The sequence below is a fragment of the Vulpes vulpes genome, chromosome 8, assembly GCF_048418805.1.
Source record: "Vulpes vulpes isolate BD-2025 chromosome 8, VulVul3, whole genome shotgun sequence".
Lineage (NCBI taxonomy): Eukaryota > Metazoa > Chordata > Mammalia > Carnivora > Canidae > Vulpes > Vulpes vulpes.
The window spans coordinates 19,815,322-19,841,565 of NC_132787.1; the positions used below are offsets into that span (position 1 = coordinate 19,815,322).

Here is a 26,244-nt window from a genome sequence, read left to right on the forward strand (position 1 = left end):
AATCTAATCCTTGAAACCCTTTTGAAATGTGAGAATAGATATTAAAAGATAGCTAATAAGCATGAAGAATAGATAAGAAAAAAATACTATTACAGGAGTAATAAAATAGTACTGTTTTCTCTTATGTTAAATTATCCAGTGGATTAAGAGGTGTTTCTGTTTCTTTCCCTTGGGGGATGGGGGGGGGGGGGGGCGCGGAGTCGATTTCTGTAAAGAAATATACAAAATCTCTATCAGTGGAATATTAGCCACAAATGAAAGTCTGAATTAAAAAATTTCATTAATTTATCCTTATTTGCTAGTCATTATAAAATATCATGCCCAGGAGGAGGGGCAAGACGGCGGAAGAGTAGGGTCCCTAAGTCACCTGTCCCCAACATATTACCTAGATAACCTTCAAATCATCCTGAAAATCTATGAATTCGGCCTGAGATTTAAAGAGAGACCAGCTGGAACGCTACAGTGAGAAGAGTTCGCGCTTCTATCAAGGCAGGAAGACGGGGAAAAAGAAATAAAGACACAAAAGGCCTCCAAGGGGGAGGGGCCCCGCGAGGAGCCGGGCTGAGGCCGGGGCGAGTGTCCCCAGGACAGGAGAGCCCCGTCCCGGAGGAGCAGGAGCTGCACCAACCTTCCCGGCGGAAAGGGGCCCGCAGGGAGTTAGAGCAGGACCCAGGAGGGCGGGGATGCCCTCGGGCTCCCTGGGACACTAACAGGCACCTGCGCCCCGGGAGAGTGCACCGAGCTCCCTAAGGGCTGCAGCGCTCGGCGGGACCCGGAGCAGCTTGGAGGGGCTCGGGCGGCGGCTCCGCGGAGGGGGCTGCGGGGCGGGAGCGCGAATCCAACAGCGCAGGCCCCGGAGCACAGGGCGCCGGGACACAGCCCAGGATCCGGCCTCCCCCGGGACAGGCAGAGGCCGGGAGGGCCCAGGACAGCGAGGACGCTCCTGCCCCGAGCTGAGCAGATCAGCGGCTCCGCCCCGGAGCCCCCAGGCCCTGCAGACGGAGAGCCCCGGAGCTACTGCGGGAGCTGACTCCAGGGCCCCAGAGCTGCCCCCGCCACTGTGGCTTCCTCCCGGGGCCTCACGGGGTGAACAACCCCCACTGAGCCCTGCACCAGGCAGGGGCAGAGCAGCTCCCCCAAGTGCTAACACCTGAGAATCAGCACAGCAGGCCCCTCCCCCAGAAGACCAGCGACACGGACCAATTCCCAGGGGAAGTCAAGGGACTTAAAGTATACAGAATCGGAAGATACTCCCCCGTGTTTTTTGTTTTGTTTTGTATTTTTTCTTTCTTTCTTTTTGATTTCTGATTGCTTCCCCCACCCTTTTTTTCACCTTTCTTTTTCTTTCTCTTTTTCTTCTCTTTTTTCCCTTTTCTTCTTTCTCTTTTTTTTTCTCTTTTCTTTCCTTCTCACTCTCTCTTTTTCTCCTTCTCCCAATACAACTTGTTTGTGGCCACTCTGCACTGAGCAAAATGACTAGAAGGAAAACCTCACCTCAAAAGAAAGAATCAGAAACAGTCCTCTCTCCCACAGAGTTACAAAATCTGGATTACAATTCAATGTCAGAAAGCCAATTCAGAAGCACTATTATACAGCTACTGGTGGCTATAGAAAAAAGCATAAAGGACTCAAGAGACTTCATGACTGCAGAATTTAGATCCAATCAGGCAGAAATTAAAAATCAATTAAATGAGATGCAATCCAAGCTAGAAGTCCTAACGATGAGGCTTAACGAGGTGGAAGAACGAGTGAGTGACACAGAAGACAAGTTGATGGCAAAGAGGGAAACTGAGGAAAAAAGAGACAGACAATTAAAAGACCATGAAGACAGATTAAGGGAAATAAACGACATCCTGAGGAAGAAAAACCTACATTTAATTGGGGTTCCCGAGGGTGCCGAAAGGGACAGAGGGCCAGAATATGTATTTGAACAAATCCTAGCTGAAAACTTTCTGAATCTGGGAAGGGAAACAGGCATTGAGATCCAGGAAATAGAGAGATCCCCCCCCCAAAAATAAATAAAAACCGTTCAACACCTCGACATTTAATAGTGAAGCTTGCAAATTCCAAAGACAAGGAGAAGATCCTTAAAGCAGCAAGAGAAAGAAAGTCCCTGACTTTTATGGGGAGGAATATTAGGGTAACAGCAGACCTCTCCACAGAGACCTGGCAGGCCAGAAAGGGCTGGCAGGATATATTCAGGGTCCTAAATGAGAAGAACATGCAACCAAGAATACTTTATCCAGCAAGGCTCTTATTCAAAATGGAAGGAGAGATAAAGAGCTTCCAAGACAGGCAGGAACTGAAAGAATATGTGACCTCCAAACCAGCTCTGCAAGAAATTTTAAGGGGGACTCTTAAAATTCCCCTTTAAGAAGAAGTTCAGTGGAACAATCCACAAAAACAAGGACTGAATAGATATCATGATGACACTAAACTCATATCTGTCAATAGTAACTCTGAACGTGAACGGGCTTAATGACCCCATCAAAAGGCACAGGGTTTCAGACTGGATAAAAAAGCAGGACCCATCTATTTGCTGTCTACAAGAGACTCATTTTAGACAGAAGGACACCTACAACCTGAAAATAAAAGGTTGGAGAACCATTTACCATTCAAATGGCCCTCAAAAGAAAGCAGGGGTAGCCATCCTCATATCAGATAAATTAAAATTTACCCCGAAGACTATAGTGAGAGATGAAGAGGGACACTATCTCATACTCAAAGGATCTATCCAACAAGAGGACTTAACAATCCTCAATATATATGCCCCGAATGTGGGAGCTGCCAAATATTTAAGCCAATTAATAATCAAACTGAAGAAATAACTTAGATAAATACACTTATACTTGTTGACTTCAATCTAGCTCTTTCTACCCTCGATAGGTCTTCTAAGCACAACATCTCCAAAGAAACGAGAGCTTTAAATGATACACTGGACCAGATGGATTTCACAGATATCTACAGAACTTTACATCCAAACTCAACTGAATACACATTCTTCTCAAGTGCACATGGAACTTTCTCTAGAATAGACCACATACTGGGTCACAAATCGGGTCTGAACCGATACCAAAAGATCAGGATAGTCCCCTGTATATTCTCAGACCATAATGCCTTGAAATTAGAACTTAATCACAACAAGAAGTTTGGAAGGACCACAAACACGTGGAGGTTAAGGACCATCCTGCTAAAAGATGAAAAGGTCAACCAGGAAATTAAGGAAGAATTAAAAAGATTCATGGAAACTAATGAGAATGAAGATACAACCGTTCAAAATCTTTGCGATGCAGCAAAAGCAGTCCTGAGGGGGAAATACATCGCAATACAAGCATCCATTCAAAAACTGCAAAGAACTCAAATACAAAAGCTCACCTTACACATAAAGGAGCTAGAGAAAAAACAGCAGATGGACCCCACGCCCAGGAGAAGAAGAGAGTTAATTAAAATTCGAGCAGAACTAAATGAAATCAAGACCAAAAGAACTGTGGAACAGATCAACAGAACCAGGAGTTGGTTCTTTGAAATAATAAGATAGATAAACCATTAGCCAACCTTATTAAAAAGAAGAGAGAGAAGACTCAGATTAATAAAATCATGAATGAGAAAGGAGAGATCACTACCAACACCAGGGAAATACAAACGATTTTAAAAACATATTATGAACAGCTCTACGCCAATAAATTAGGAAATCTAGAAGAAGTGCACGCATTCCTGGAAAGCCACCAACTACCAAAACTGGAGCAGGAAGAAATAGAAAACCTGAACAGGCCAATAACCAGGGAGGAAATTGAAGCAGTCATCAAAAACCTCCCAAGACACAAGAGTCCAGGGCCAGATGGCTTCCCAGGGGAATTCTATCAAACGTTTAAAGAAGAAATCATACCTATTCTACTAAAGCTGTTTGGAAAGATAGAAAGAGATGGAGTACTTCCAAATTTGTTCTATGAGGCCAGCATCACCTTAATTCTGAAACGAGACAAAGACCCCACCAAAAAGGAGAATTACAGACCAATATCCCTGATGAACATGGATCCAAAAATTCTCAACAAGATATTAGCCAGTAGGATCCAACAACACATTAAGAAAATTATTCACCATGACCAAGTAGGATTTATCCCCGGGACACAAGGCTGGTTCAACACTCGTAAAACCATCAATGTGATTCATCATATCAGCAAGAGAAAAACCAAGAACCATATGATCCTCTCATTAGATGCAGAGAAAGCATTTGACAAAATACAGCATCCATTCCTGATCAAAACACTTCAGTGTTGGGATAGAGGGAACTTTCCTCGACATCTTAAAAGCCATCTACGAAAAGCCCACAGCAAATATCATTCTCAATGGGGAAGCACTGGGAGCCTTTCCCCTAAGATCAGGAACAAGACAGGGATGTCCACTCTCACCACTGCTGTTCAACATAGTTCTGGAAGTCCTCGCCTCAGCAATCAGACAACAAAAAGACATTAAAGGCATTCAGATTGGCAAAGAAGAAGTCAAACTCTCCCTCTTTGCCGATGACATGATACTCTACATAGAAAACCCAAAAGCCTCCACCCCAAGATTGCTAGAACTCATACAGCAATTTGGTAGCGTGGCAGGATACAAAATCAATGCCCAGAAATCAATGGCATTTCTATACACTAACAATGAGACTGAAGAAAGAGAAATTAAGGAGTCAATCCCATTTACAATTGCACCCAAAAGCATAAGATACCTAGGAATAAACCTAACCGAAGAGGTAAAGGATCTATACCCTAAAAACTACAGAACACTTCTGAAAGAAATTGAGGAAGACACAAAGAGATGGAAAAATATTCCATGCTCATGGATTGGCAGAATTAATATTGTGATAATGTCAATGTTACCCAGGGCAATTTACACGTTTAATGCAATCCCTATCAAAATACCATGGACTTTCTTCAGAGACTTAGAACAAATTATTTTAAGATTTGTGTGGAATCAGAAAAGACCCCGAATAGCCAGGGGAATTTTAAAAAAGAAAACCATAGCTGGGGGCATCACAATGCCAGATTTCAGGTGGTACTACAAAGCTGTGGTCATCAAGACAGTGTGGTACTGGCACAAAAGCAAACACATAGATCAATGGAACAGAATAGAGAATCCAGAAGTGGACCCTGAACTTTATGGTCAACTAATATTCGATAGAGGAGGAAAGACTATCCATTGGAAGAAAGACAGTCTCTTCAATAAATGGTGCTGGGAAAATTGGACATCCACATGCAGAAGAATGAAACTGGACCACTCTCTTTCACCATACACAAAGATAAACTCAAAATGGATGAGAGGTCTTAATGTGAGACAAGATTCCATCAAAATCCTAGAGGAGAACACAGGCAACACCCTTTTTGAACTTGGCCACAGTAACCTCTTGCAAGATACATCCACAAAGGCAAAAGAAACAAAAGCAAAAATGACCTATTGGGACTTCATCAAGATAAGAAGCTTTTGCACAGCAAAGGATACAGTCAACAAAACTAAAAGACAACCTACAGAATGGGAGAAGATACTTGCAAATGACGTATCAGATAAAGGGCTAGTTTCCAAAATCTATAAAGAACTTATTAAACTCAACACCAAAGAAACAAACAATCCAATCATGAAATGGGCAAAAGACATGAAGAGAAATCTCACAGAGGAAGACACAGACATGGCCAACAGGCACATGAGAAAATGCTCTGCATCACTTGCCATCAGGGAAATACAAATCAAAACCACAATGAGATACCACCTCACACCAGTGAGAATGGGGAAAATTAACAAGGCAGGAAACAACAAATGTTGGAGAGGATGTGGAGAAAAGGGAACCCTCTTACACTGTTGGTGGGAATGTGAACTGGTGCAGCCACTCTGGAAAACTGTGTGGAGGTTCCTCAAAGAGTTAAAAATAGACCTGCCCTACGACCCAGCAATTGCACTGTTGGGGATTTACCCCAAAGATTCAGATGCAATGAAACGCCGGGACACCTGCACCCCGATGTTTCTAGCAGCAATGGCCACAATAGCCAAACTGTGGAAGGAGCCTCGGTGTCCGTCGAAAGATGAGTGGATAAAGAAGATGTGGTTTATGTATACAATGGAATATTACTCAGCCATTAGAAACGACAAATACCCACCATTTGCTTCAACGTGGATGGAACTGGAGGGTATTATGCTGAGTAAAGTAAGTCAATCGGAGAAGGACAAACAGTGTATGTTCTCATTCATTTGGGGAATATAAATAATAGTGAAAGGGAATATAAAGGAAGGGAGAAGAAATGTGTGGGAAATATCAGGAAGGGAGACAGAACATAAAGACTCCTAACTCTGGGAAACGAACTAGGGGTGGCGGAAGGGGAGGAGGGTGAGGGGTGGGGGGGAATGGGTGACAGGCACTGAGAGGGACACTTTACGGGATGAGCACTGGGTGTTATTCTGTATGTTAGTAAATTGAACACCAATAAAAATTAATTAAAAAAAATATCATGCCCATACTATGTAGGGAGGATATAAAGATTTAAACTATCCTAAAATTATAAATAAATAATTCAGGAAGCAAGCAGTCTTTAAAAATTATTTGTATATACAATATTTGAAAAGATTTCTTTAAAATATATACAAGTTGTTTAAAGGTTTCTCAAAAAAATAGGGCTACTAAAATTTTTCCCCCCCTTGGTGTTTCACAGAATTTGCTCATTTCCTAAAATTGATAGTTTTATAGAAATGATCATAATTTGAGAAAACATATTTACCTTTGTAAGAAAATAAACTCATATCCCTTCCCTTCTTCAGCCACTACCTTAGACCATCAGATAAACTGAGTAAATTTATTAGGCTGTAGGTATGACCAGAATAGAGTCAGCCAGGAAGCAAAAACTGCAGGCCTAGAAACCATGTCCTTCCTGGAAACCACAAGGACCAAAAGAGAACTGAATAGAATTTGAAACTTTCCTAAGAAACAATCAAAGATTCTCAAGGCCCAGTCAAAAACCAAGGCCAAGTGTAACCAATTGTTACACTCAGTTGCAAAGTAACCATGATACTGAAATTTGTCCAACATTGTAACTAGCCAGACCTCTTTTAAAAGTCTGTAACTGGCCAGTATTATGAAATACTTACCAGTGTTGGGAAGAATCTATGCAACATAAGAACTGAAGTATGCTACAATTAAGGAAATAGATTTGTCCTATTTCTTAGTTGCCTACATGTTCAAGCAACCTCTGAGTTACGTAACTTTAAAGTTTGAAGTCAGCAGTAACTGTATATTAATGCAGCAAATATCCCTTAGATTCATTATAAGGATAAATGATTATGTTCATTGTTATGTTCATATTGGCTCAATTAATAAAGGACAAAGATCCGACTAATAACAGTGCTGTTTAATCATTGCTAAAATTACAGTAACAGTAACTGCTTTCCATTTGAGGCAGTTCTGTATTAATCTTACAACTGTAAGATTATGCCATTAGGTGTCAGTTACAGCCTGTCTTCAGGCCAGTTGCCTGGAGATAACCAAACTGCAAAGACTAGAGGGTACAATGCTCTACAAGACACCAAGTATCAGTCTGGAGTGGGGAGATCTGGCTTAAGAATACCTCAAGTCTGACTGATTGACTAGAATGATTCACAGCACTCAAGGAAAGTTGTTATACTCACGGTTATGGTTTATTACAGGGAAAGGATATGGATTAAAATCAGCCAAAGGAAGAAGCATGTAGGAAGAAGTCATACAGGGTTCTCTGTGTTGTGTGTGTCCTCTTCCCCTGGAAGCAAAATGTGCTACTTTTCCTGTACCAGTGTATAATATGCCTAGAGTTTTGCCAACTCAAGAAACCTGCCTGAACTTCAGTGCTCAAAATTTTTATAGAGGCCTATTACATGGGTATTACAGAGATTACCTGTGTGGTTAATCTCTGCTGCCAGGTGGACTGATCCCAGCTGACTCAATGCCCCTCACTAAATCATTGGTTTTCTGGCATGGCTGAGACTGTCAGGTGTGGCCAGCCCCACTCTAAAATCTATTGTGACTGGCTCTCACCCTAAACAAAGATACTCCTATAAGGTATGACATAAATGACCTTCTAAAAGCAGCAGGCAAAGGTCAAAACCTCTATTTGGGCCAGGTCAAATTCTTTATCACGTATCATTACTGCTTTCATCTGCATTGTATTATTACTACAGGACAGATGACCCTAATCAACCACCTCTTTACATGTTCTCAAATGATCATTTCTCCTCAACCTGTTTTCAAAATGTTTCCTTCTTCAATCCTCTTTCTGCATCTGAATTTCTCTAAACTCCATGAATCTCTAGGAAATATACCATTTCAATATATTTAAAGTATGTTTTAAACTGACCTAAAAGTTGTGTTACCGAACATTGCTTTTCATTTATTATTTTCAAACAGTGGATTACAACTCATCTCTCCTTTTTGCAATTAAGTTCATTTTACTGTCCTCAACAACATAGATTCCTGGCCTTGTTAATAGTATATCATACCTTCATTTCATATAAATCCTTTGGATAATTGTTTTGAAGTTCTTTTTGGCTTTCATTTATGTTCTCTAATTCTGTTAGGCAAAATAAGTCTTAGACAAACAACAAACTCAGTAATTCCTCTATTTTAACTTAATCACAACTTTGGAAATGGTAAGAAGTAACAGATATATTTAAAAATACTGAACTGACAGCTAAATTGAATGGAATGTTTCATAGAGTAGTTCTTATTTTATAGTTTACTCCAATTAATTTCTAGGTCCTTTTATCCCTTATCTCTTTTCTGAGCTGTAGAAGCTCAAACTGGGGATCTAGAGAGACCAATACCAGTTAACCTCCATTCCCACTTTTCTGTAAGCTTGGGCTTGAAGAACTGACCCCAGAAAACAGAAAGGAGGATGCTAAACACAGCTGAAGTAAGCCCAAAGGGGAGGAATGGAACAAACTTTCCAGGTTAGAAAATACTTCCAAGGAGCTGTTTCTAATCAGAAATGGCATCTATGAAAAATGCATTGGGTAGAGAGTTATGTAAAAAAGCACTGAACTATATTCAGGGGCCTGGGTTCTGGGCCTAGCTCTCCAAATAACCAAAATCATTACAGCTGGTCCCGACTTATGACTCAACTTATGATTTTTCGATTTTACAATGCTGTGAAAGCAATAACACATTCTGTGGAAACCACACTTCAAATGTTGAATTTTGATCTTTTCCCAGACTAGTGATATGTGATGATATGTTTTTGTGATGCTGGGCGGTGGCAGCCACAGCTCCTATTCAGCCATGTGATCACAAGAATAAACAACCAGTACACTGACAACCACTTCATACCCATACAACGATTCTGTCTTTCACTTTCAGTACAGTATTCAATAAATTATATGAGACATTCAACATCTCTGTATAAAATAGGCCATTACACATTCTTCTCGAGTGCACATGGTACATTCTCCAGAATAGATTACATAGTGGGTCAAAAATCAGGTCTCAATCAGTACAGAAAGACCGAGATCGTATCAAGCATATTTTCAGATCACAATGCTTTAAAACTTGAACTCAATCACAAGAGAAAATTTTGAAAAAACAAATACATGGAAGAAAAAAAAAGAGCATTCTACTAAAGAAATAATGGATCAACCAGGAAATTAAAGAATAATTTTGAAAATACATAGAAACAAATGAAAATGAAAACATGACAGTTCAGAACCTTTGGGATGTAGCAAAGTCGCTTCTAAGAGGGAAGTGTATATAAGCAATAAAAGCCTTTCTCAAGAAATAAGAAAAGTCTAGAATACATAACCTAGCCTTACAGGAGCTGGAAAAACAACCAAAAATAAAGTCTAAACTCAGCAGAAGTGAGTCAATAAAGATTAGAAAACAATGAAACAGAAACCAAAAGAAGAGTATAACACACCAACGAAACTAGGGGCTGGTTCTCTGAAAGAATTAATAAGATCAATAAACCCTTAGATTTAACAAAAAGACCCACATAAAATCATGAATGAAAGAGGAGAGATTACAACCAACACCAAAGAAATACAAACAATTATAAGAGAATATTATGAGCAATTATATACCAACAAAGTAAGTAATCTGGAAGAAATAGATGCATTCCTAGAAACATATTAAATACCAAAACTGAAACAGGAACAAATACAAAACCTGAACAGATCCATAACCAGCAAAGAAATTGAATCAATAATCAAAAATCTCCCAACAAACAAGAGTAGAGGGCAAAATGGCCTCCCAACAGAATTCTACCAAGCATTTGAAGAAGAATTAATACCTATTCTTCTGAAGCTGTTTCAAAAATTAGAAACAGATGGTGGAAAACTTCCAAACTCATTAGAGGCTAGCATGACCTTGATCCCAAAACCAGACAAAGGCCCCACCAAAAAGGAGAATTACAGACCAATATCCCTGATGAACATGGATGCAAAAAGTCTCACTAAAACACTAGCTAATAGGATCCAACGGTATATTAAAAAGGAATATTCACCACGACCAAGTAGGGTTTATTCCTGGGCTGGAAGGGTGGTTCAACATCCACAAACCAACCAACGTGATACACATTAATAAAAGAAAGGATAAGAACCATATGACATTCTCAATAAGTGTAGAAAAAGCATTTGACAAAATAAAGCATTGATAAAAACTCTCTGTTGTGTAGGAACAGGAGGAACATACCTCAATACCACAAAAGCCATTTACAAGAAACTGACAGCAAATATAATCCTCAAAAGGGAAAAACAGAGCTTTTCCTCTAAGGTCAGGAACACGATAGGGACGTCCACTCTTACCACTACTGTTCAACATAGTATTAGAAGTCCTGGCCTCAGCAATCAGACAACAAAAAGAAATAAAAGGCATCCAAATCAGCAAAAAAGTGAAATTCTCATTCTTTGCAGATAACGTGATTCTCTAGGTGGGAAACCCAAAAGACTCCATCCCAAAATTGCTAATCTCATACAGGAATTCAGCAAAGTGGCAGGACATAAAATCAATGCACAAAAATCAGTTGCATTTCTATACACAATGAGGCCAAAGAAAGAGAAATCAAGGAATCCATCCCATTTACAATTGCACCCAGAACCATGAGATACCTAGGAATAAACCCAACCGAAGACGTAAAGGATTTGTACTCTGAAAACGATTAAACACTTATAAAAGAAATGAGGAAGACAAAGAAATGGAAAAACATTCCATGCTCATGGATTGAAGAACAAAGACTGTTAAAATGTCTATACTACCCAAAGCAATCTATACATTCAATGCATCCCTATCAAAATACCATCAACATTTTTCATAGATCTGGAACAAACAATCCTAAAATTTTCATAGAACCAGAAATGACCCCGAATACCCAAAGCAATCTCGAAAAAGAAAACCAAAGCTGGAGGCATCACAATTCCAGACTTCAAACTCTGTTACAAAGCTGTAAGCATCAGTACGGTATGTATGGTACTGGCACAAAAAACAGACACACAGATCAATGGAACAGAATAGAGAACCCAAAAATGGACCCTCAACTCTATGAGCAACTAATCTTCAACAAAGCAGGAAAGAATATCCACTGGAAAAAAGGCAATCTCTTCAAAAATAGTGTTGGGAAAAGTGGACAGCGACATGCAAAGAATGAAATGACCACTTTCTTATATCATACACAAAAAATAAAGTCAAAATGGATGAAAGATCTAAATGTGAGACAAGAATCCACCAAAATCCTAGAAAACACAGGCAGAAAGCTGACTTCAGCCACAACAATCTTTTGCTAGACAAATCTCCAAAGGAAAAAGAAACAAAAGTAAAAATGAACTATTAGGACTTCATCAAGATAAAAAGCTTTTGCACAGCAAAGGAAATACTAGACAAAACTAAAAGGCAACCTACAGAGGGAGAGAAGATATTTGCAAATGTGTTATCAGATAAAGGCTAGTATCCAAAATCTGTAAAGAACTTATCAAACTTAACACCCCCCCAAAAAAAAATCCAGTCAAGAAATGGGCAGAAAAAATGAATACACACTTCTCCAAAGGCATACAAATGGCCAACATTAAAAAAATGTTCAATATAACTTAGCATCAGGAAAATACAAATCAAAACCACAATGAGATATTACCTCATACCAGTCAGAATGGCTAAGTTAACAACTCAGGAAACAATAGATGTCGGTAATGATGCAGAGAAAGGGAAACACTCTTTCACTGCTGGTGGGAATGCAAACTGGTGCAACCACTCTGGAAAACAGTATGGAGGTTCCTCAAAAAAGTTACAAATAGAGCTATCCTATGATCCAGCAATTGTATTACTAGGTATATCCAAAGGGTATATAAATGGTGATTCAAAGGGGCACATGCACCCCAATGTTTACAGCAGCAATGTCCACAATTGTCAAAATTCAGAAGGAGCCCAGAAGTCCACTGACAGATGAATGGATAAAAAAGATGTGATATATATATATAGCACATGTATGTAATATATACACACACACACACACACACACACACATATATATATATATATTACTCAGTCATCAAAAAGAAGGAAATCTTACCATTTGCAACAACAGAGATGGGAACTAGAGGATATTACGCTAAGTGAAATAAGTCAGTTGGAAAAAGACAAATTCATATGATTTTACTCATATGTGGAATTTAAGAAACAAAACAGATGAACACTGGGGAAGGAAAGGAAAACTAAAATAAGGTGAAAATTGAGGCATGGCAAACCATAAGAGACGCTGAATTCTAGGAAATAAACAGAGGATTGCTGTAAGGTGGGGGAATGGGGTAACAGGTGATGGGCATTAAGGAGGGCACTGGGTCTTTTACGTAACTGATGAATCACTAAATCAACGTCTGAAATTAAAAAATCTGATGTTTTTTTTTTAGCATTTTCAAATTTATATCAAATGAGATAATGATCACAGATATATCATAAAATTAATACATCAAGTAGATTTTTCTACATAAATCACATTAGATTTAATAGTTTCTTCACTGATTCTTTGTACTGAGAAAGTGTATTTTCATTGTCCCCCTTGTTCTTAAGGCTAACAACAGACTTTTTGTAATCTTCAACTTCCTTTGTACCAAGGAGCTCTTCTTCATTTACTTCCAGATTGTTCTCAGCAGCTTTCATTTGGAGAAGTGTTTGTAGGATATTTTTTTCAGAGGAGCTATTTTCCCATATATACTCTTCCATGTCTGCTTCAGTCTTATCTTTCTCCCATTCTTCAGTTTTCTGAAAGGAAAAAGTGAGTTCTGAAATCTGAGAAATACTACCCAAAAACAAAGTTTTGTTTTGTTTTAGGGAAAGGGAATTTGCAGAAATGTGGAGAGTCCCTGTCAGCACTTTGTATGTCACCTCCAACTTACCTCTCTTATAGCACTGCTATCCCCCTGCACCAACTGTCTCAGGACCACACACTGTTACGTGACTATTCCACTACCACTCACTAACTCTACCCACATAGTTTACACTTATCTGCCTTGCAAAGTTCACTCATAAAGCGATACTTTCCCAAAAAGATATAGGAAACTCTTTTTTTGCAGCTTTCTATCTATCTAATCCCTAAACTCTAACATATCAACATTTCACATTTCTGAGGTTAAGAATAATGAGTTGAAAAGAGACTGTATTTATCTTTGTAAGATGCCTGTGGGGATGACAGGGAACACCAATTATTAAAATAAAATAAAAATATAAAATACACGTGTAATAGATGATTTTTAATAATAATGACTTCATATATTCTGGAATTTTGTTTTGTTATTATCTTTATTTCCTGTTCCTAGAATGGAAACCATATCTGTAACTACTTGTTTTCTCTTAAAAAATTACTACTATTCTATTCTAGCATAAAATATGCTAGAAGAGGTTTTATAGTAATATAATTTGGATTTATGATTTAGATGAAGATGTAACATTCTATGAAAAATCAAGGAATACAGCTAATAAGTAATATGCCCTGGTTCAAAGAAGTGCTGAATGCCAGCCACATTCTTTCCAAATTAACACATAACATACTCTGAGCTATTTGCTATTATGGAATCACCCAATATTCTTATAACTTTTGAAGGTGGTAAACTCCTCAAATTAAAACATTTTTTAAGTATTAAAAGAAACATTTGTAATGCTGTCCGAAATCTGAAAACTCCTCTTCAAAAAAACCCCAACTTGAGCAGAGAACTCCAAGTCTTCTCAGAATTAAGTGAGTGCCAAGGAGACAGCTGCCATTTCTGCCTTCCTGTTCCCAACCTAACTATTAAGAGTTCATGAAAAGCATTGGAAGTTTGTCCCTCAAAGGGTTAAGCGGAGCCCTGCCAACTGCAAACAGGCCACTAGACTCCGCTCCAGCTCCAATAACCCCATTCGCTAACCCCATTCAGATCACTGAAGGCCATGAAAGAATCTCCTCCACCACAAAGAACCATAAGAAAAAGAAATCTTCATTTAATCCTTCAAACTCAGTACCTTTTCCTTCAAGAGAAACCAATAGGATGTAGACTGTTTCCCCTGACCCTCAAATTCTTCAGCCAAAGTGAGGCATCTATACTCAGCTCCCTATATACTGTTTGCCCCACCTCCCTATCCTGAATTTATGGCTGAGGATAATGTCTTAACTAATGTGCTAGAAATACATTATCTGGTTGAGAATCAACTCTATACCCATTTTGTATCTAGTCCTGAGGCTACAGACTTAGCCGAGGGGTAGGGTGGGTAGATAATGTGCAACAATTTCTTGTGCCCTGTGTGTACAAGCAAATAATTTCTAACAGCCATACTCTAAATTTTACATTAAAAAGAAAACTGACCAAATTATCCTACCCCATATAATTTTTACTGTAATATTTGGAGAAGAAATAAATGTCAGCCCCTTAAAAAAAAGCTCTAAATTAAATGTATTTACACTTGGAAGTGCTTTAAATGCTAACCCAGTGTCATAGTTTCTTCATAATTCTAACTTACAAATCAAGTATCTTCAAGATGCCAACAAACCCTTTTATAAAATCTACCTCATACTTTTTTAAATTCCTAATCTACCTCATTCTTAACTGCTAGAAGACAATTAAGACAAGTAATTAAGAGATTAATTTTTTTTTATTATAACTTTCACCTAGGTTTCTGGATTTTCTTAACTGCTTTGAAATAGATGCTTAAACAGAAGAAGTAACCAAAGTAAATCCACTAGTAGTTTCTAACATTTCATTTATCTTCCCCTTATACTTGGTCTATATAATGCTACACTGCTTTGCCAAAGTGTTATATGTGTGCCATGGTATTGATCCCCTTAGGCCTCATGTGGCCAGGAGCCTGGAGTAGCAGGGGCACCCTCCTCCAGTTATCTCAGTAAAGAATTTTCTATGTGTGTCGTAACACAAAAACGCTTAGGAAATCCTGCACTAAGGAATAATGTACATTTACTGGAGAAAATCACTTCTATTTTAAACAGTCAGTGGTAAGTGAAAGTACATTCTGTAGAAGGCATGGATTCCTACTAATCCCAGACACAAAGCAGTGTTAAGTTTTAGCTCCAAGCTAAACTAAACAAAACATGTTTTCAATAATCCTAACTTTAGGATCCAAATTCTGCTAAATTCCAAGATAATAACAATACCAATAAATTAAACATTTATTATATGCCATGGACCTTAAATGCTTACATATGTTAATTATTTCATATAATTCTTATTGAAACCTACTGGGTTAGATGTTAACATCTCTCCAGAAAGAAAACTAGTATTGTGGAAGTTAAATAGAGGGCCACAGCCACCTGGGAACATTTAAGATTTCAGAATTTTTTGTATATTAGATAGTTAATGCAGGGCATATACAATATATTGTAGAACATTTCCAGAGAAGATCTACTGGCAGCACTCCAAAAATCAAATACATTAACATTTCTGTAGCAACGTGTATGCACAGTCACACTAAATGAGATAAACAAAGGCTATAAATAGCTTTTCATCCATTCAAGTCTCATTTTGCCACCAAATAAGTTATGAAAAGACTAGCAATTTCCAAAGCTTTCTGGGTTTCAGAGTTAGGGGATATATATCTATGATCTGCTCAAGATCACAGAGGGAGGTGGTATCATACAATAATTAATATGGGCTTTGGTGTTTTATTGAACTCAGTTTAGATCCTAGTTTCATCACTTACTACTGTGATAAGCTTGCGTTTCTAGAAGTGACTCTGTGCTGTTCTGTGGATTAAAAGAGGTATGGAATACCCATTACCTGGCTCATAGTAAACACTAAATAAATGCTTGCTACTAATAACACAGCTTATTAAGATAAATGAAGGACAGTGGGATTCAAATTCTTGTTAGCCTACCTGCAAAATGTTTGTCAAGGGCATCACTACCCCCCATCAAACAGTAAACTGAAACTTTCAAGGTAAATATAAACACACACTTGTCTAAATGTTCTACAGTTATTCCCACTCACAAAATTGTATCACTGATTTTTATAACATTTGTATAAAATAATTACAGAAAGAAGAGATCTTTATTTCTTATCATTGATAAAAAGGTAATGTCTTTCATGATGCTTGTTATCTTTTTGATAAATGTATCACTGATTAGATTTAATTTTCTCCATTAATTGTTTGTTCTTAAAAATAACTATATTATCTCCAGTTTCCTGCAGTCTCCTTTGGGTATTAGGCCTTTTATGTCTAATCAGATGTAATAAGAAAACACACATACACACACACAAAACAGCATTCATGTCAAGGAAAAGAAATCTACTTTTTTGAAGTCCTATGATAAACATAAGATTTTTACAACATCTTTAGAATGCCTCTGTTTTTGAAGCAGGAAAAATAAAAGCTGATTTACTTTTTGAGGGAAATCTTTTCTAGTCATTAATATATGTTTTCACAGAGGAGTGGCAACCAAATAGAGCTTGTCAGTGGAGAGAGAACGGAGCTAACAGAAAGAGATGCTAGTCTATAAGTGATATATTAAGAAGCTATTCTAAAACATCTCCTAATCTTTGTCAATGATATAAAAGCAATAATACTTTCCATAATGCTTGTCACTTTAGAATATTTCCCATTTCTGAGAGTTATAAATATAAAATGCTTGGGCGCCTGGATGGCTCAGTCAGTTAAGCGTCCAACTCTTGGTTTCAGCTCAGGTCATGATCAGGGTCCTGAGATCAGGCCCTGCGTCAGGGCTCCATGCTTAGTGTGGAGTCTGCTGGAGATTCTTTCTCCTTCCTCCTGCTCATGCTCTCTCTAAAATAAATAAAATAAAATCCTTAGGGGGAAAAAACCCTCAAAATTATCTTTTTTACATAAGATTTCTACTTTCAAACAGGATGCAGTAAGTCCTGTCTGTTCTAGCTAGAACTAAAATAAAGGCAAGTACAGGTGACCCCTAAACACAGATTTCAACTGTGTGGGCCCACTTATACATATATATATATATTTTTTTTTGGATAGTCCAGTACTGTATTTTCTCTTCCTTATGATTTTCTTAATAACATTTTCTTTTCTCAAAAAAAAAAAAAACATTTTCTTTTCTCTAGGTTACTTTATTATAAAAATATAGTATATAATACATATAGCATACAAAATATGTGTTAATCAACCATTTGTTATCAGTAAGGCTTCTGATCAACAGTAGGATATTAGTAGTTAAATGCTGGAGGAGTCAAAGGTTACACACAGATTTTCTTTTCTTTCTTTCTTTTTTTTTTTTTTAAAGATTTTATTTATTCATGAGAGACACAGAGAGAGAGAGGCAGAGACAGGCAGAGGGAGAAGCAGGCTCCATGCAGGCTCCCCCGATGTGGGACTCGATCCCAGGTCTCCAGGATCACACCCCGGGCTGAAGGGGGCGCTAAACCGCTGAGCAACCGGGGCTGTCCACATACAGATTTTCGACTAATGGGTTGATGCCTCTAACCCCTGCACTGTTCAAGGGTCAAATGTAATTGATTACCTCTCTAAATCTTAAAGATATCAGACAGTTACAGGGATGCCTGGCTGGCTCAGTTGGTTAAGTGTCCAACTCTTGGTTTTGGCTCAGGTCAGGATCTCAGGGTCCTGGGATGGAGCCCCGACTTGGGCTCCCCATTCAGCAGGGGAGGATTAGGATTTTCTCTGTCCCTCTCCCTCTGCCTGCACCCACCTCCCTGCTTGTACTCTCTCTATAAAATAAATAAATCTTAGAAAAAAACAAAGAAAAGATACATATCAAAGAGTTACAGAATCAATGATGACTAGATGAATGTAAATTCTAGGCTGCAAGGATATGAAAAGGATCCTTCTGAAAATCTCCAAACATTTTCTTTATGGAGGGTATTTTCCAATTCTATACAAGACTGGCACTTAGCTCATGCATGATTCTTCTTGGGAAAAGAGGAACAAGTGAGGTTTGAGCTGTTATCCAGGGCTTTATATGACAGACTAGAACTGAAGAACACCAAACATGACTGGTTTTAGTTCTGAGGCTCCTTATGGGAAGTTGGGGAGTCAGAATCAGGCTCCTAAATAGCTGAATGAAATCTCCCATAATCTCATAACGTGTAGGAGACAAAGTCCCACTAGAGGGAAGAAGTTGTGCTCTAAACACACAACTAATCTCCCTTTTAAAACTCTTGTCAGATTTTGCTGCAAGGTTAAAGGTTACCAAGCTAAGCTCAAAATCTCTGAAGAGTACAAATGACTCTTCAGCAGAATGTGGAAGCTGCTCACCAAGTTCTCAATCAAAAGCCTCGAAGATAAGGTTATACCTAAGGAAAAGGGGTTAAATCAGAGCAGGGCAAATAAATCTTACAAAAACTGCAGCCTAGCCCTGGTCTATATAAATCATGACTGGATTAAAATGTTAAATTCCTGATCCTCTCTACCTAAGAGAAAAAAGGAAATTCTTTCTGATGGATGATAGTAATTAAAGCTTCAATGAGTCTTTTATACATAATGTCTAGCATGCAAGAAAGTTCCTAGACATTTGAAACATTTAAAGAGAAGAAAAATGTAATTAATAACCAAGAGAAAACAAACAATAGAAGCAGAACTCCTGATGATCCAGATAATGGAGTTAGCAGACAAGAACTTTACAATAACTAAGAATAAAGGTGTTAAAAAAAAAGAGGAAAAGATAACCAATATGAATTAACAAAGAATTTCAACAAGAATTGGTAACCATAAGGAATCAGCAATTAAGTGAACATCTTGAATTGAAAAACACAATAGCTACAATTAATAATTAAATGGAGTTAAAAGCAGTCTAGATACAGCAGATATCACAATTAGTGAATGCAAAAACAGAACAAAACTATATTGTTATATATATCAGATCTGTACTATGGGATTGTAACTATGAGCTTCTGAAATCCTTTTTATATTTTACTAATTAACTCCAAGATCCCTAGAGATTCTACTTAACAGTTTCAACAAATCTAAAACTGGGAGGACAACTCTTACATATTTTTTTTTTTTTTTTTTACAGACTGAATGCTTGTATCCCCTTCTACCCCACATTCTTGTTGGAATGGAACTCCCAAAGTGGTGGTACTGGAGGTAGGTCTTTGGGAGATATTTAGGTCATGAGATGGAGCCTTCATGAATGAGATTAATACCCTTATAAAAGGGATTCCAGAGAAAGCCCTTGCCCCTTCTGCCACATGAGGACACAGCAAGACAGTTGTTTATGAACAGGAAGTAAGCCCTCATTAGACCCCAAGTTGGCCAATGCCCTGATCTTAGATATCTCAGCCTTCAGAAAAGCAAGAAACAAATTTCTGTTGTTTATAAACAGACCAGTCCATGGTACTGTGTTATAGCAGCCTAAATGGAATAATACAATGTCTCATACAAATAAAAATTAAAACTTTTAAGTTTGCAACAACAGATTTTGGGAAATTTATAGTCTGGATCAGTGTTTCTTAAATAAGCTTATTTATTTAAAAAACCTATAATTTTCACTATCAAAAACAATTTTTCTAACTTCTAACTTAAAAAACCTATGGTGCTAAATTCACAAGAGAAATAAGTAGATACCATGTACTTCCTGGTAGAAGAATACTAATTATGCAGTAGTTAAAAAAAATCAAAATAGAATTTGATTAAGCCTCTATATCCAACTATCACTTAAAAAAAATTACAATATGGTGATATAATCAGTAAAATTCAAGTGATGGGAAAGCTGATAGCAAACAAAAAAAAACAACAAAAAAAGTATTTATTCAACAAATAAACTGCAAGAAAAGAGCTCACTAGAAAAGAAAGTTCTGTTTTGGTTTGTGACTGCCCCTAAGCACACTTTCAAAAAAACATTTACTGAGAGCCTACTATGTACTAGGCAGTACTAGGAGAAGCAGGATGTCTCTAGGCACCCTTGCTAAAACCCGGTTTGATACCCAAGTATTTTAGAAAAATGGTACATATGCTTTCTCATATTAGGCACCTGCTGAAACTCCCAGTCAGGTGAAATAAAGGACAGGGCTGGCAAAAAACAAAACAAACAAACAAAAAAAACCTCATTATTCAAATGCAATAATACTGACATTGGAACAAAATCCAATTTTGTTATTAATAAGTAATCATTTTTAAAGAAAATTCTCAGTGCCGAGCACAGAGCCTGACTAGGGGCTGGATCATATGACCCAAGATCATGACCTGAGTGAAAGTCTGATGCTCCACTGACAAAGCTACCCAGGCGCTCCTAAGCTAATCATCTTTTATGAGGCTAAATACATTTTGTTTTTGTGATTTAAAGGAGTCTATTACAGAAAATTTCAAACACATACAAAAGTAAAGATAACAGCACTATGTAAACTCTCATGAACCCACCAACTGGTTTCAACAACCAAGTCACAGCAATCTAGGTTCCACATAGGTCTCCATCCACTGCGCCCTTACCATGCCCTCACTGAATTATTATGGAGGTAATTCCAGACTTTATATCATTTTATCCATAATATATTGGTATTTTTCTTTTCTTTTTTTTTTTAAAAGGGGTTTTTTAAAAACTCATAACCACAGTAATATTATCATGATGCTTTGATTCATGAGTGCCTGATCTAGGTCAGTTCATTCATTCATTCAATTCACCCACTCTATCAATGGGCAATTCCTTATGTGCAGATTATTGACTCCTGACAATGTTTCCACGGAGAAGCAGAGCCCCTTCCTTATAGCTTGCATACAAAGAGAATTAAATTTAGTTTAGTTGTATTAGTTTTGTTCCCTCTCCCTGGGGATGACTAGTACTATAAATTCTGAAATAGTCAAGGTCATGCTTTCTGACATATAGACTGGAGGAGAGGAAATCAGTCTCCAGAGAGAAAAGAATAAGAGTCCAAACATAAAAGACAGCCTTCACACTGTCCTAGTTTCTGTTCCTGCCCATTCCTGAAATCTTTTAGCATTCCTTGCCCTTGTATCTTCTGCTCAGGCTAGCCTGAGTGAGTTTCTAGGACTCTCAACAACGGGTTTCAAATAATACAGGGTGCTTAGGAGAGAGGCCTGAGGATAAGAAGTTTAGAGTTGTCAGCATATACAAACAAGGTAATTTACATCATTCGGAAAAATGTGAAGAAAAAAGAAGGCAAGGACAAAATTTGGGAAACAATTATATTTAACTGATTTAGACTGAAACATAGAACAGATGTTTCTAATAACATGACACGTTACAGTTAGAAATTTTAGAGTTAAAGTGGCTCAGTATTTTTTTTTATAAATATGCAGTATCCTTACGTTACACCTAAAAATAGCAATTCTGAAATAAGATTTTTACATTTATGTGACTTTAGATGGCCTTTTGGGAATAGGTTTAAAAAAAAAACACAAATATTTTTAACTTCAACGTCTTTATGCAAGAAGTTCAATGTTATATTAAAGGGCCTCTAAAAATATAAGGTTAATACCAGAGGGATAATAATCAAGAATTGAATTCTGATGGAATATTCAAAGGAAAAAAATCATCTATAATTCTACAAAATTACAGAAAACAAAAAAACAAGAAACTAATCAATACTGGTGACACTTGGTACATGTCCTTCTAGATCTATTTTTAAAAACGCTGTTATGATTAAATTTTACTTACAACTTTGCACCCTATCTTATAATTTGCTGATGAAGTTTAGCTTCTAAAATCATACCCAGAATTGAAGTACACAGGTGTTTCAGAGTTTCTTTTTTTTGAAATGTAGCTGGAATGTATTAATTTTAAAGTATAAGTAACAGCAAATTCAAATTACTGGATAGTAATTAAAATACCACTAAGCTCAAATTGATAACCATTTAGGGAAAGAGTCTGATTAACCTACAGACTCCTATTTTAATACTTCAGCCAGTAAACATTTGTAATTTCACCATTTAATTTGTAAATGTATGTATATAATATATAAATATATATATAAATAAATATATATATATATACATATATATATCTGAGCTCTCTTTTCTTCCCTGCCTACAATAAAAGAACCCGTTCTGACTACAACCCTAGAGGAAGCACTCTTCCATTCCACATGATCTGTTCTCTTTTCCACAAGTGGCTCAATTGTTCATTCACTCAATAAATGTTTATTGCACAACTACTGTGCCAGGCACGCACTGTGCTGTTCCGGAACTGCTAGTCTAGTAGGCAACCTAGAGTTGAGCAGGAGCCAGTCAGATGGAAGACTGTGATCCCAGCAGAGAAAATAGCATCCACAGAGGCTGGAGGTAGGAAGGAGCCCAGTACATTCAGGAAACTGAATGAAGGCCAAGGTGAGGAAAGCAGCATGGATGAGAGTCTGTACAGCTATTAGAATACTTACTTTAGAATACTTTTTTATGTCAACACCTTACTTACATTAATTCACTTAACTTCCACAACTATGAGGAAGTGCTATCACTATCTGTTTTACAGACCAAAAAAACTGAAGCCCAGAGCAGTTAAATAATTTTCCCAAATCATATTACTTTTTAGTAGTAGAACATTTTCCAAAGAACACAGAAACATGGTAAAAAAGAATATAATGAACAAAATAATTTAACTGAATCTATCAACTTTTTCCCTTTGTAAGCATAAATACAATACAAAGAAAAACACTGCATTCATGCAATGTTCAGTGTATTCTGAAGTAGCAGAAGGCAAAGAAATATCTGTTCCACTGAACACACAAAGTTGCCACCTTCTACCATCTTATTTACAGCTCCCTTTGCCTAGAACATGAATCACAGTAATATTCCACTTCTCATGATTACAAGTAAGGCATTGTGCTATATGAGGGAAAACAGTTTAACCATTAGAAAAAAATCCAAGTTATTGGAAAATCATAAAAAATAAGAGGTAAATATCCATAATGGATTAAAAAAAACCTGTCAATTCTTTTAGTTATCACAGCCAAATGTTTAACTGAATATGTCAAAGAACTCAATTTAATTCAGATTGGTTTTAAAAAATTTACTGTTGTTTTGCCAGACATTGTAGTAGGGGTTGGGAATACAAAGATAAATGAAATGAGCAGTCCTCAGTGATCTCACAATATAATGGGTTCAGCCAGACATGTACATGGGCAATTACCATAAAAGTAATAAGAGGAATGCTAATAGGAGGAGGGGAAAAGAATGCACAGATAACTTCTAAGACAGGTTACATCTGAAGTGTATTAAAAGATTCATATGAGGGGTGCCTGGGTGGCTCAGTCGGTTAAGCATCTGCCTCCAGCTGAGGTCACGATACCAGGTTCCTGGTATGGAGCCTCACATCAGGCTCCCTGCTCAGAAGGGAACCTGCTTCTCCCTCTCCCTCTCTCTCTGTGTCAAATAAATAAATAAAATTTTAAAAGATTCATATGAATTTGCAAGGCTAATCAATTTAAAAAAGGGATGAAAAGTTGAAAGAACAGCATATGCCAAGTTATAAAAGAACACTTTATGTTCATTATGGCTGAAAGAATATATAACCTACATTTCCTGAGTAACTGGTAATGAGGTGGCAAACTGCTGTGAATAGACTCAGTAGTTTAGATTTTATCCTGGGTAATAGGGAACCACTCACTGAAGGACTTTATAAAGGACTATAACACAACAGACTTGCTTTTTAGAAACAATTACTCTAACAGCAATCTGGAAGATAGATGAGATGGGAAAATCAAAGTAAACTTTTATTACAATTAAAAGATGATGAAGACTCATATTAGGGTGTGCAGTAGGGATCAAGAGCAGAAAACAGTTTTAAGAGATGTAATAGGACATCGTGCCTGAAGGCAAAGAGAAAGGAAGTGTCACCTTCATCGTACCATCATTCCACCTAAGAATCTAGAACAGGTGCCTACTGCCTAATAATACATCAAGCCAATACATCAAGTCAAAAAAAGTTTGTGTATCATGGATTTTCTTGCCCCTCTCTAATTCTCATCCTACACCTTAGCTCTGATACTAGATACACATACAAAAATGGTCTTAAAAGAGATATACCAGCCTTCTAATTAGTTTATTAATAGGACTCAAAGATTGGAAAATTTATTCACAATCAGAACTTACATCAGACTCACTTGTGGAGCCTTTCAAACGAAACCCTCTTGAGTCTCACCACTACAGATTTTAATTTTGTAGAGTTCTTACATCTGTAGTTTAAAAAAGCTTCCAGGTGAGTCTAATGCAACCCTCAGCCGAAAACAGGTTATTAAGATAAATTTTCAATTGTCAACTGTTCAGTCTAAGACAGTAAACTAGCAGCTAAAGTTTGGGTTTGATTTCATCTCTTTTTTAATGAATGAATGAATTTATTTATTTATGACAGAGAGAGAGAGAGAGAGTGCAAGCAGCATAGAGGCAAGGGAGGGAGGGAGAAGCAGGCTCCCCACAGAGCAGGGAGTCCGATGCAATTCAGGGCTGGGTTCAGGATTATGGGATCATGACCTGAGGCAAAAAGCAGATGCTTAACCGAATGAGCCATCCAGGCACCCCTTGATTTCTTATTTCTTAATCTTTTTAATGTAATTCAAAAATTGAACATTAAATAATATGATACCACAGGAGAAATATGAAACTTTGAAGCTGCAGTTCAAGTCTTGAGTCCCTCTGCTAAAAAACTCGGTAACCTTGAGCAAAATACATATCTCTCCTCTAAATCTTAATTTCTAAACTTATGTCATGAAGAGGTTGTAACAGTTAAATTTGACTCCTGATCTTCAAAGTTAGCACTAATTTAAAACGAGTGGACTTACTAAATGCTTTTGTGTTAAGAAAAAAGACAGTATTTTAAAGCACTTTTTAAAAATGGAGCTCCTCTCTATCACCCCTCATTCCCTTTTCAGTTTCCTTTTCATTTTTATTCAAGGTGATCATTTGGAACAGCACAGAGGTAAAAAAACAAAGAGACACATGTGACTCTCAGGGCAACACTAAACACTTATTTTAAAACAAAGGCCAAGGGGAGCGTGGGTGGTTCAGTCAGTTAAGCATCCTACTCTTTATTTCTGCTCAGGTCACGATCTCAGGGTTGTAAGATCAAGCCCCACCTGTGGCTTGGCACTGGACGTGGAGCCTGCTTACCTCTCTCTCCCTCTGCCTCTCCACTGCCTCTCTAAAAAAAAAGAATAGTAATAATAAAACAAGACAAAAGCCAGCTATTTGCCTGTAATCAAGGAAAAGGTAGCAAGTGAGCACACGTTACTGTTACTGGTCTACTACAAATGCTCAAACTTATCATGGGAATTCAATTAAAGTGTTTATTTTTTCTTTAATAAACACTTTAATATTAGTTTATGCATAATTAGATTACATAGTAGTTTATGCATGAATACATTTCACATTAAAGAGATGTTGTACCCTGTTAGGAGCAGCCATTATTTTTCTAGAATATAGAGGATATTAACATTGTGAAATATAAATTAGCATCAGGAAATAAACTCATAGAAGCAAACTTTGTAGAGAATTTCCAAAACAATTAAGAATACTTTTTAAGTATTTGATAAAACATAACCAAATGAAAAACCTAATATATACATAACTCAAATCATACATCCATGAAAATTAAGTATTCAAATTGTTGCAAAGATATTTCTTATAAATTGGGCACAATTATGATATTCATTAATAGTTTTATTAATGAATCATTATTAATCTTTTTTTTTAATTTTTTTTTTTTTTATTTATGATACTCACAGAGAGAGAGAGAGAGAGGCAGAGACACAGGCAGAGGGAGAAGCAGGCTCCATGCACCGGGAGCCCGATGTGGGATTCGATCCCGGGTCTCCAGGATCGCGCCCTGGGCCAAAGGCAGGCGCCAAACC

At 37.4% G+C, this 26,244-nt stretch overlaps 1 protein-coding gene across 4 annotated transcripts in view; it reads right to left on the reverse strand.

Moving 5' to 3' along the window:
- Positions 1 to 7,646: 7,646 nt before the first annotated feature.
- MRPS35 (mitochondrial ribosomal protein S35) overlaps positions 7,647 to 26,244 on the reverse strand; it is a 47,690-nt gene continuing 29,092 nt past the window's right edge. For all 4 annotated transcript variants that reach the window (XM_025995055.2, XM_025995056.2, XM_072765711.1 and 1 more), the window contains exon 8: positions 7,647 to 13,240. In XM_025995055.2, coding sequence (XP_025850840.1) covers positions 12,971 to 13,240 — 270 coding nt within the window. In that variant the 3' untranslated portion in view covers positions 7,647 to 12,970. The remainder of the gene's footprint in view (positions 13,241 to 26,244) is intronic.